General features: G+C 42.7%; 2 protein-coding genes across 4 annotated transcripts; both read right to left on the reverse strand.

Moving 5' to 3' along the window:
* Window positions 1–67: 67 nt before the first annotated feature.
* On the reverse strand, window positions 68–6,044 carry LOC109642724 (uncharacterized). 2 transcript variants are annotated; one of them, XM_069518120.1, is made up of 9 exons: window positions 5,801–6,044; window positions 2,478–5,004; window positions 2,324–2,369; window positions 2,104–2,205; window positions 1,839–1,928; window positions 1,555–1,683; window positions 1,340–1,468; window positions 811–882; window positions 68–672 (listed from the first exon to the last, which is right to left on the reverse strand). In XM_069518120.1, exons 2-9 carry the CDS (start codon window positions 4,923–4,925, stop codon window positions 635–637), a joined length of 3,054 nt encoding a protein of 1,017 aa, XP_069374221.1. In that variant the 5' UTR covers window positions 4,926–5,004; window positions 5,801–6,044; the 3' UTR covers window positions 68–634. The 2 variants fall into 2 exon arrangements, with proteins under 2 accessions (XP_069374221.1, XP_019963188.2); XM_020107629.2 differs by having other exon boundaries at window positions 2,086–2,205.
* A 144-nt stretch (window positions 6,045–6,188) lies between these two features.
* On the reverse strand, window positions 6,189–11,744 carry LOC109642725 (uro-adherence factor A). Of its 2 annotated transcripts, none has more exons than XM_020107632.2 (6): window positions 11,297–11,744; window positions 7,211–10,492; window positions 6,889–7,084; window positions 6,601–6,680; window positions 6,433–6,524; window positions 6,189–6,342 (listed from the first exon to the last, which is right to left on the reverse strand). In XM_020107632.2, exons 1-6 carry the CDS (start codon window positions 11,351–11,353, stop codon window positions 6,282–6,284), a joined length of 3,768 nt encoding a protein of 1,255 aa, XP_019963191.2. In that variant the 5' UTR covers window positions 11,354–11,744; the 3' UTR covers window positions 6,189–6,281. The 2 variants fall into 2 exon arrangements, with proteins under 2 accessions (XP_019963191.2, XP_019963189.2); XM_020107630.2 differs by having other exon boundaries at window positions 7,184–10,492.
* Window positions 11,745–12,448: the final 704 nt, after the last annotated feature.

The following is a 12,448-nucleotide window of genomic DNA, read 5'->3' on the forward strand; positions in this document are numbered from 1 at the left end:
ACAACAATAATAATGTGAATAAAGTTTATTTTATAGAACTTATAGAAAATACAAAGACATTCAACTCTTCAGATGTTTCACCACCATGTTTATTTCAAAGATCTCCCAAGGCCACACAGCCTTTCTCCGAGTGAGGTAACACCTTCAACTGCATATCAGAGGGTTTAAACACAAAGAGTACAAACACACACATATACACCATCTTCATTTCAGCACTGTCCATTAGTTCACTTGAATATTCACTCTGGCAGTGGACAAAGCTTTCTCATATCTTCTCAGTATGACATTATTTAAGGCGAGATGAGGAAGAACATTCAAATATTACGGTTCAATTCATAACTATAAGATTAATTTATAACTGCATCCATGTCAGGAGTGCAGTTTATATTATGTGCACACACATCGGACCAAACCTCAGTCGTGCAATCACAAGTCAACCAAAGTCACTATTCTACACTGAGGAGCTTTATTATAAAATACAATATTGTATTGTCAATACTATAACATATGAATATTAATAAAATTAGTAGATTTATTGAATAGAATATACATTTACAGTAAAACCACAGCTTTAATTTTTTTTAAATAACAACAGATGTGATATTAAAAGTTCAGTGGGATTTCAGTGGCACATTCAGCATTCTACTCCTTGTTTACTGAACTTCAGCAGCTCTGGAAAAAAATTAAAATATGCACAAATTAAAACACAACAAACGTTTGAATTATATTTCTTTCATTTCATAACGTCACACGTTGTCTACTAAATCCTTTTTAAGGAATTACTTGAGATGAAACATAGTGATGTCATACCTTCTTTCAGTCTCTTAATTTCTGCTGATTTAATTTTGAGCTGCTCTTCAAGCATGACACATTTGGCACAACCTGCAACACAATGTGAATCATTACTGTGGACAAGACAACGAGTTCCTCATTTATACTTTCTCTGTGGCTCCTGCTTCCTCCAACCAACACTAACTGTATGTTACTATCCAGAGACACAAGTTTGAGCTCTATTTCAACTGTGCTACTGTAACAAGTCTGAATAGATAACATGTGTGCATCTGATCTCATTTCTGGATTATTAACAAACCAGTTTAAGAAACGGCAACAGATCAGTTTTCTTTATAGCTCGGGAAATCTACACAGACTATGTTTAACAGAAGATGTCAGCTACAGGAAAAAAATGAATGTGCTGTAAAACTATTTAAACACAGACACCCAACTCCACAGATCTGATTATACGGATGTTCAGCCTGTATATGAAGCCTTGAAAAAATAAAAACCTGACGCAGAAGAAAAGAACAAAAAGGTAACCTCACTTCCTGCTGTCCCAACTTACCATGTCCTTGTGGTTTAGCTGGCTGAGCTCTATGGTTGTTTACAGGCGGTTTCAAGGTTCTGCTTCTGCTGGTTGCGATGCAAGAGGTCATGTTTTCTGCAGCAGCAGTACTGACGGGCACTACAGCATCTGAAAGCAAGTAGCACTCTGGGTAAATAGCTCACAAAGAGTCAAGAAGAGTTTTGCAGAAGAGTGTGATATTTTCCCAAACCAACCATCTCTTTGGGCTTTAGCTGGTAAAACTCTCTGGTTGCAGCTGGCTCCAGGTCGTTTCGGATTTTTAAATCCGTTCACAGCATCACAGGCAGTCGAGGCCTCAGCACCACTGGATGATAAGGGACCGTCTGACAGGAGGGGGAAGAAAAACTGAGGCAGTGAGCTCAGTTGTTTTAAACACTATCACAACAGCTGAATTGTCTTAGTCATGGGGGTTAGATCTAACTATGAAAGTCCTAAAAAATTAAGTTGTATTGTACAATTTCAGTGCATCAGTTTTTACCTGTTTTCTTCCTCTTCGCTGTTGGCAAAGGTTCACCTCTGGTTAAGGGGTGTTTCTTTGGTTGTGTAATCTTTGCCCCAGGGTGAGCAGCTGATTGTGCGTGAAGAGGAAGAAAAAATAAGTATGTTACAAGACAGCGTTAGACAATACTTCAGGTCCTCAGTCCTCAACGATTGCATTTATACTTTTCCTATTTATAACTGACTACAACAATCAAAGCCTACAGTCTGACCACTGATATTATTACCTGCAGGCCCTACGTTACTTTTTGCTGAAGGAGGCCTGAGCCCTGGTGCAGATCTCTGGATGCCCGATGGTATGCTACACATAGGTGGTCTCGGCAGGCCAGAGTTGGGCTGTTTGAGTGCTGACGTCAGCAGAGGGAAAATGGAGATATTTTAAATAATGTTCAACCACACACTTCTCATCCACAAGGAATTACTGTATTTTATTCCATTCTAAAAAGATGATCACATCCTGCTTACCAGTTGTTGTAGCACGCAGGTTGTAGGAGCTTGATATCCCTGTGGTCTTAAATACAGAAGAACAGAAGATGTCAACAAGAGACGATACTGACAAGACCAAAAGAGTTAATTTAATATATATCTTTAAAAAAAGACTTAAACATTCAAACCCTACCCCCTGTGCTGAAGGTGCAGGGTTCTTCACAGCTTCAGTCTGGGTTCTCTGTCTCGTCATGGGCAGTCTTGATGTTGCCGACTCACATTTCCCTGGAAGTGTGGAGGTTGGGTTGTATTTCAAAAGCTGTGATGCAGCTTTCAAAGGAGGCAAGAGGGATTTCGCTGCGGGCTGCATCAAGGTTTTTCGGTCTGTGATGATATTTGATGGAACGTCTGGTGGCACCTGAACGACCGGCTTACTGGGTCCCTCCCCATACAGCTTTTTCTGCGCCGCGATGGCTTTGCTCTCGTCCTGTTCAGTGCTGAAGTGGAACACTTTACAGTGAGTCATCGGCGTTGAAGTAACCAACGAGTCTACCTTTAAATCTAAGGTGTCATCCAAGTTGAACGTGTTTGCTTGGTTGTTCTCCGTATCCATGCCTTGATGGCCCAAACTTTCTGAAAGGCCATCTGGCACAGATTGCGAATGATCCTTTGTCTCACGTCTACTAGCCGCAGGAGCTACATCTACAGCTGAATGAGCTTCAAATGTCTTCTCACGTGTGTCGGCCATCTTGACATCTGGGTCTGTACTAGTTGTCCCATTTTGTTTTGATACTTCAGGAGTGTGGACATCAGAAGTGTGGTCTTTAGAGTTGGTGGTTGGATTACAGACTTCTGAAGGAGAGGGTTTGTCCAAAGTATTCTGGTGACTGTCGCTTGAGCTTGTTTCTGTTATTGTTATTGTGCCATTCTGTTTACAAGGTTTACTATCAAAAGTGTTCTGGAGGCAAAAGGTAGCTGCACTGGCTTCCCCTAAAGTACTACTGCCACAGGATTTCTGAAGAGAATGCATATCAAAAGTTCCGTTCTGCACATCACACGAGCCACTTGACTTAGCAGCGGAACTATTCTGATTCGTATCAAGGGAGGTTTCAGTAGTGTTCTTCACGTCAGCACTAACCTGACCTGCAGCCACACTTTCTGATGCGGGGCTGTTTACATTAGATGGTGGAAGATCCAGAGTCTTGTTCTGAGGGGAGGACATTTGATCAGTGGTGTTTAAATGAGTGGAGGGACTCAGATCGGCAGCCGGAACAACAGTGAATGTGTTGTTCATAGATCCTCCTGATATTGGGCTTGTTTCTGGCTCTTTGCCCGTCAACTCAGTATCACAACGTGAAAGCAGCTCTTCTGTGTTAGCGTCCACAGCGACAGAAGTTTCCACAGGTTTCACTTGAATCTCAGTGGTGACATTTTTCAAACTGGTGTTACTCTGCACATCAGCAGTAGAGAACTGTGACGCCGCACTCTGAACTGACATGTCGCTGGAGGAGCTTATGTCACGAGTCACATTAGCAGAATGGATCCCAAGTGTGTCCTCAGCTGATGTTTGACTCTTCATGTTTTGTCCACTGAGCTCTGGGGAGGATGTGTTGTTTTCTAGAGCACTACCCACAGAAATATCCCGAGTTGCTTCCAAAGAAGATTTCATGTTTTCCTGCACGCACTTTGAGTTTTCGCTAAACGAGCTTGTCGTGTTGGTGACACTGCCAGTTAGAGTACTTGACAGTTCTTCAGTTTGCATCATGACCGGCCCGTCAGGCTCCGCCACAATTAATCCGCTGAGCTCTGACGAAGGCCTGCTGTGTTTCACAGCGTCCACTGGGGAAACATCCTGTGTAACTTCCATTGTGGAAATTTCTGCTGCTGGTGAAAACTCTGAATCACGAGTAACATCGAGGAGAGTAATTTCTGGGAAATATCTGTCATCCAGCCAGCGCTCGCGCTGACCCTTCCTTTCAGGGGTGTCAACCATCTTAGCATTCAGGTCTGTACCAGCTGTTGTGCCATTATGTTTTGACAGTTTAGGAGGCTGGATGTCAGAAGTGTTTCCTTCAGTGCTAGTCATTTGCATTGTGGAATCATATGTACAATCAAGGAGAGTAATTTCTGGCAGGCATTCGTCCTGCAGCCAGTACACAGGAGAATCCTTATCGCCCGACGGTCGATCAGAATGGCTACTAGAGAAATTTGAGTTGGGATGTTGGCTCGACCCTCCAGTGGATTTTTTACAACTTGCTGTGGTAACACCAAAGGGAAAAAAGGGAACACCAAGGTGAGGACTGTTCCCACATTTCAAAGGCTCTGGAGATGGACATTTGTTTCCTATGTTTAAGTATTTTAAAATTGGTGTTAAAGCAGACTGAAGTCCAGACATCCGAGACCTTGTCTTGGCTCCACCACTGCTGCTAACTGGAGCTGGGGTTGAAAAGGTGCAGGTGTCAGGGAGAGGCTTATTTTCTCCACTTGGATCTGCAGAGGAATATTCAGCCACATCTCCTTGGACCTGGAGCTGTGAGGTCTCAGCTGCAGCGGTGATTCCGGGTGGAATATTTTCACGAAATTCATCAACTTCTGCATTTTCCTGAACAAATGAGGTTCGCACTGTTGTCTCATTGGCCATTCTGGTGAACTTCCTGTCTTCTTTCACACGAGAAAGACGTCTTTTTTTCAGGTGTCTTCTCAGATGCTGTTACTCCAGCCTGTGGATTAATAGATTAAATGAATAAAAACATATTTTCATTACCGTCAACATACTAGTCTGAAGTATGAATCTGGTTTAGATTAGATTCAACTTTATTGTCATTGCACAAGTCTCAAGTACAAAGCAACAAAATGGTGAGCCTGATCTCAGATCAGCTGATTAAGGTCTTCTTGTTGTTCCTAGAGGCTGATCGGTGGCTTTTAAAACCTTTTTTTAAATCTGGGTAAATATTAATTTATTTTATTGCTCTTTTATCCTGTTGTGAAGTAGTTTCCAACTTTGTCAAGACAAGTGCTATTACTGTTTTTATTATTATTGTTATTATTATTAGAGGCAGATCTGAGAAGGCTTTAACACAGGATTTCGTCGTAACACAAACACCTTTTTAACATCTTACGACAGATAACAATTTCGATAACATTTTTCATATCATCATGACAAATGTCACATTATTATTTCTTTAAAGTTCAAAGACGAAGGTTGTGGTTTTAATCTTTTCTTCATGAGCAGAACATAAACAACAGAACATTTTACAAATCTGACATAGATCAACTAATCACTGTGCATACATGATGATGATGAGAATCATAACTAGGAAGTTGCGGAACTGTTGCACTGGTGTATTATTAACTTAGTTCAGCCACAACATTAACATTCAGGTAACTTCAGTAACCTGAGTCGACAGAGAGACAGGCAGATAAACAACAAACATGTGAGGTGACAGATCCGAACGAAGCTAAGCTAACGTTAGCCCGGTGACGTGACCGTCAGTTAGCGGCTTTGTGACAACTCACCTGTGTCGGCAGGAACTTTCGAGTGATCGTTTATCTGTGGAAATACTGTTACTGGTTTTCTAAACGCTCGAACCTGAAGCACGAGTCCGCTGATGTTCGATAAAAGTCAGAATTACGAGCGAAAAGTCACATCTCGAGCTCCCAGCAGCACAGAGCGGCCGCTCCAGTTCAAAATAGAGGCTACCCTCGCGCTCATTGGACAGATCCGACCAATCAGGGCCGACCACTTCTTCTTCGTGTGCACCATGGGTGAGGACGGTGCAGCACTGCCACCTGCTGTCTCCAAGAGAATTAGAAGTGAAGTACTTCTCATTGAACCCTCTGAGAAAAACAAGTGAAGCTTTATTACAGAAATAAAACACGACGGAGAAAAAATAACACGACACGATTAACATCTCACCGTTTTATCCAGTTTTACAAATACAAAAAAAAATACATCAGTTTGTACATTATCATCAAATTTTCCCATGATTCATCTTCATCACTCGTTTGTGGGTTTCCTCAGCTTGTTCTTCAGCTCAGACATAAGTGGATTTCCAAATCTGGGGAGACAATTTAAAATTAAAAATAAGAATCAAACGTCATGTCTCTTTTGTGCAGAATGGCACTTTTATTTTATTTTTTATTTTTACCCTGGATGTCGAGGTGGCTTCCATTTAGGTTTGTGTTTTTCCTCGTCCTGTTTGATCGTGTCACTCTTCTCCTCAGGCTTTGTCTCAGGTTCCTGTTGACGTGAAGACATTTTAAGCATGCACACACCTCAACACTTGGCATTCACTTTTGATGAAGGTTAACGATACCTGTGAAAAGGTTTCTGAGCTTTTTTCTTCTGTCATCACACGTTGTGTCTTTTTTAAAGCAGGAAAACCTGCACCAATCCCTGAAAAACAAAGAGAGGTGACATTAGTTACAAACTATGAAACATAACCCAAAATGAGAATGCAAATGTCCAGAGTCAGTTGCTCATACACGTAGAAGAGGATGTGAAATATAAGAGACAATGAGACTCATGCATGAAAAACTCCTGTAAATGTCTGGAACCAATTTTCTGGGGTTCATGTCTGGAAACGACTTAAAGTGACCCGTACCTGGAAGTTTGATTCCGATGCCCATGCGTCCCAAAGGAACACCTGCAGGTACTTTGACCGGCAGACGTGAGGAAGGCATGGGATCGGCTGAAGGCATGTGCAGGAGGGAGCGGGGATCTTTGGGCGGCCTGACACGAGGGTTTTTCACAGCAATTCTCGATCTTTGTGCAGTGAAGTCCAGAGTAGATGCGTCCACCTGCAAAGACAAAACCAACTGAGCTCACACCATCTATGCAGGTTTTGAATACTTTGACATTAAAACATATTATTTTTGAAACAATGCATCAATCTAAACCTGAGCTTTTGTTTGCTCTTCCGTCACCTCAGCGATATCCTCTGACCACACGGTGTCCTGTGGTTGCTCCAACGTCTCAGCACAGGGGACATCTTCTGATTCCGTCAGTGTAATTTCGTCCTGTAACAAAACCTCTGAGCGACTTCCAGCTCGTCCTGATTCAGCACGTTTGGTTGCATCAAGAGTGTCAGACACAGCTGCCTCACGATGTGCATCTGCATCTTCAGTTTTCTCATCTGTGTAAAGAATGTCAGGATCTTCTTCTCCAGAGTCGTTCCAGTCGATCTCTTTCTGTTTTCCAGTTTCATTTTCTGCTGATTCAACTCGTTCTTCATCTGTTTTGTCTTGAGATTTATCTGATCTCACTTTTAAACATCCAGCCTCTAATGATATCATCCCAGATTCAGGGAGAAATCCTGTCTCAGCGCTCGATTCCACCTCTTCCAGATCCAATTGCCCCGTCTTAGCTGCCTCCTCCATCGATACATCCTGACATTCAGAGTCTGGTTGCCGCGTAGACAGTTCAGAGACGTCTGCTGATTCTGCACCAGCCAACAAGTCGCAGAAGTCCTGCAAGGACCCAGAGCTCGTTGTCTCCAGTAGAAGTGATTCACTGTGGTCTGTGCTCCACTCACTGAGAGACTGGTCCAATAATCCAGACTCTGCTGCTGATGGAGACATTTCTGTGTCGCTCACTAATCCAGATTCTCCTGACGTTGACTCCACAAGCTTCTCGTTCTCCTCTGTCTGCAACCACGGCATTTCCTCCTCTGTCTCATCTGATTGCTCTTCTGTTTTGGCCAGTTGTCGTCCAGGTTCAGGCCCTTCTCCTCGTTCCATGCAGTCGGCGTCCTTGAACGATGCTGTCTCTATCCACAAGTCAAGGATTTCTTCATCATTCAGGTCTTGACATCCACTGACGGAGCTCTTCTCTGATTCTGTCACAAGTTTTTCCATTTCCTTTGTTGCTATCACATCCAAATCCTTTGGTTTGCCTTTGGTGGTCATTACTTTATCTGCTGCTGCAGGGTCCTCGTTGCTCGCCTCAGATGCTTCGTCTGATGGTTGATTTTTACTCTCCAACGACTCATCTGGTCTCGATAATTCCGATTCTGCAAACCAAATATTTTTGTTGTTTTCAGAAGTTAGCTCAGCTGCCAGATTCAAAGTTCCCATCTCATTTTTGTTCTGCACTTCGTCTTCTATTTCTTGCTCCTCAGCTCCAGAACTTGTTTCATCCATATCTATCCCTGCATCTTGCATTTCTACACTTCTACCTTCAGGTAATTTAGGCTCGGCTGATTGTTTCGTAAATCCAGATCGGATAATATCTTCTAAACCCAGAGTCCTTATTCTGTTCTGCTCAGCATCTCCTGACACTCGATGGAAGCTCATCTCTGTCGTCCTTGGTTCTTTAGCCTTGAGGCTTTTTAAAGTTCTGTCTGTTGCAGCTCTCATGGTTTCCCCATCACCTCCTGCAGCATCTTTGGTTCCACTTAAACCTTCATTAGTTTCAAAGTCAACCAGCAGCTCTTCAGTTCCATCCTGCTCTTCTGTTTTCTCATCTGTTGCACCAACGTGGGTCTCAGATTCTTTTTCCAACTGTCCGACCCTCGTCTTCAATGTCTCGTCTTTGTGTCCCAGACCTTCAAATGCTGGTTCCACAATTGTCTTCTCAGTCTCTTGTGGTAAACCAGCGTCTGTAAGCTGCAATATCATGGTATCCTCTTTCTTAATATCTTCGGTTCTTTCTGGTGAGAAACCACCTCCAGTGCCACTGTTTTGAAGGTTCTCTGACTCCTTTCTCTCCACCTCTTCTGGTAATCGGGTGGCAACGATTTCCTTGTAATTTCCTACTTCAAGGAACCTTTGTGTTGTATTTTCATCTGGCCCAGGCTCATTGTTGTATTCAGGAACTCCCTCTTGTGTTCCCTTGCTGGTCGGAGAATGCAGCTCCTCCAACACAACAGCCCGGCCTTCGCATAACCCCGGAGGAATATTTTCGAACGCTCCACTTATTTCCTGTCCAGTTTGGCCTTTCGGTTTTACTGTAACTAAAGCGGTTGTATATGCTGGTTCCATGTGACTTTCCTTGTTGTCTTTAACTTTAATGGAAAAACTCTCCACTTCTGTTTGGTCCTTATCAGGAAACCTCTCTTCCACTGAAACCTCTGTTGTTGTCACATTAGATTCTTCGATCACACCCTCACTCTCTGGTGTTGTGGTTTGCTCTTTGGTGTCTTTGGCCACATCCTCTTTTTCTTTAACTTTAAAACCAGCTGTTTGCAGCTCTGCTTCAGCATTCTGCACGACTTCATTACATGCAACATGTTCAGTAAAAATCTCTTCATCTATCGCCTGGTGGTCTTCAGCCTCATTTTCTTCCCCACCCAGCTCCCCCATCACATGCTCATGTCCAACGTCCTCTGACACTTTGCCACTTTTTCCGAGGGTCAAATTTACTTCATCATCCAGCCAGGAAGAGCCTGGGCCCCCCTTGACTTCTCTGTTATTTTCTGAGAGCTCTTCACAGACGTGTAACTGATGTTCGACTTGTTTTCTCCTCACATCGGAATTGTTTTTGTTTTCCAAGCCCAGCTGTGACACCCCATCACGGTTTTCTCCTTCTTCTGCTGCATCCCTCTGCACTCTCGCCTCTTCTACGTTACGCTCCTCCTCTGAGCTGAAATCTGCCATCCCGCACAACGTTGTCTCAGCATCTTCCATCTCCAAAGTTGGCTCTTCTTCATAGTGCGTTTTATCATCTTCTCCCTTTTCATCCATTTTTCCGTGGTCATCCTGTGCCTCCTCCTCAGCACCAACCTTTCTTCCACTTCCCCTCAATTCTTCACTCATGTCATCATCTGTAATATTTAGAGCCCCTTCATTCTCGGTCGTGTCATCTTGCCCGTGAGTGTACGATATCTGATCTCCATCCTCTACTTCTTTGTCTTCTTTTACAGCTTTAACCAACCTTGCACCATCAGTTCCTGTTTGGCTGAACTGTTCCTCTTTGGTGTTCTCGCCCTCCTCAGATGCTTTGCTCTCAGGGGCTCCACTCAGCTGGCTTCTGTACTGCATGCTTTCCTCCTGCTCCCAGGCAACAACTGCCCGCGATAAACTAAGCAGAGAGGTCGTCGCACGAGGCAGCTCCTCATCGACACCCTGTCCACCGGAGTCCCCGTCTGGGTGATGGCTGTCAGCAGGTTCACCATCAGCTGCAGATTGCTGGAAGGAGTCGTGCTCATTGTCCTCGGTGACAATGGGCTCTGGATGGAGGAATCTGTTCACGGCTCCGGTTATATAGTTCTGAGAAGATATGGAGAGAAAGAATCGTTTTATATTCAATGTTTTCAATTCTCATTTTTACTCATCCCGTTATTTTCGTTATGTTTTCATTTGTGTTGTCAGTTAATTTGTTTGCCAGTTAGTTAGCAGCATTATACAAACTGTGATTGCGTGTGTGTGTCATGTATATATGAAATATTCATATGAAAAATAAGAAACATTAAAATCCCATAGAGCTGTTCATCGTAGGTATTGATACAATAAAATGCAGCATTGATTTGGAATCAGTCGGTCACATGAGAAGGAACAAAAGTATGTTTTCTTAAAAAACATGAATATTTATATTAAATACAAGTCATGGTAAAATCCTATAACAAGAAGAGTATCCTGTTTGTGTAGGGAACCAATACAATTTGACATTTGTTTGCAGTCAGTGGGTCCCATGACATGGAGACCATTGAGAAAATATGTGTTTTTTTAAATATAAATATTCATATAAACACCAGAAGCACTAACCTCCAGTTAAAACTGTGTCTTATTGGACTAAATCTACAATTCAGCATTGTTATGGAAGAAAGCAATTTCAATATTTTTTAGAATAGAGAACAAATGACCAACAAAAGAGATGTCCTGTTTGTGAAGGGTAGTAATAATATCTGATATGAGTTGGAGGCCATTTAAAAACACGCAGCTACTTCCTATATTCAAACATGAATTTAGTGACAGGTGAAAACCCTGAGATGTGATCCCGTGAGAGTGAACCTGAAGCTTCACTGTGGTTCAATGATCAACTTGTATTGAGAAGCAGCAGCAGCAGCAGCTCACCCAGACAGTCCACAGAGTCCTCTCCACCCGGGAAATGGCGTTACTGTCCGGGTCCATCTTCTGGCTTCCTGCTCCTCCGCCCTCCGAACATCTACTCAAACCAAAGCTGATCAAAAGTCCTTTGAGATGACGTCAAGCTGCACGCGAACATCCAGCCGGGTTCGATTCCTGCTCCACTGACTCACACTTGATATCCGGTGGATGAAGAAGAGGAAGAGGCTGATGATCGCAGCTGAGTCTCTGCTGCTGCTGCGTGTTGCACAGTTTGCGGATGTGACAAATCCGACCACAGATCACAGACTTTATTTCCCAGTCACCGTTGAAACCAAACCTTATGATCACGATGGAGAAGCACCAGGAGATGGAGCTCTTATCTGAAAATACTCCAACACGTGCATGGTGCAAAACTTCCCCTCACAGATAAAGTGATGTCAGTCCCTGCAGAACTAAACGTGACCTACATCAGTGAGTGTTTACATCTGGATAACTTTATGTCAAATTAGAGATATTACAACTGAGGGGACTTTTATGTCATTTATGAAAATTAAAATTATATTTCCTTGACCTTAGAAATAAAAGGTACATTTTTAGAGGCCTAAGTGAATTCAGAATTCACCTTTAACTTCAATTTGTTTTATTCTTATACCTGTGAATCTTAAAATATCTTCCAATCGTTTCCTGCTTGCCATCAATTCTTCATTTTCAACTGGTGAAGCACCTCGTAACTGTGTTTTTAAAGCTGCTTCATAAAGAAAAAGTTTATTACATATATTTATATTCAAATGCAGAAACAATTAAACACCTTTTAATTTCAAAATCCTCATTTTGAACCTTATTGTTCAGGTGTCACCAGTCATTTAAAAGCAGCTGAGGTTAGTGAAGGCCTAAATATTATGATGTACTATCTGATGCAACTGAGTCAGTTTCTTAATGTTGATACTGAGGATTAAGAATTAAATAAAAACTAAAAGAAGAAACAGTTTCAGTGGTTTGCAAGGTTTTTCTGCGTGGAGTTAGCACGTCTCTCCCTGTGTCTGCGTGGGATTTCTTCAGGCTCCTGTGTGAACTTCCTCCCACAGTCCACACACATGCAGGTTGAGGTTAGGTCAGTTCTAAGTTTGCCATAATGTATTGCATTAAAGACACTGTAAA

Source organism: Paralichthys olivaceus, chromosome 21 (genome assembly GCF_024713975.1).
Source record: "Paralichthys olivaceus isolate ysfri-2021 chromosome 21, ASM2471397v2, whole genome shotgun sequence".
In the NCBI taxonomy this organism is placed as follows: Eukaryota; Metazoa; Chordata; class Actinopteri; order Pleuronectiformes; family Paralichthyidae; genus Paralichthys; species Paralichthys olivaceus.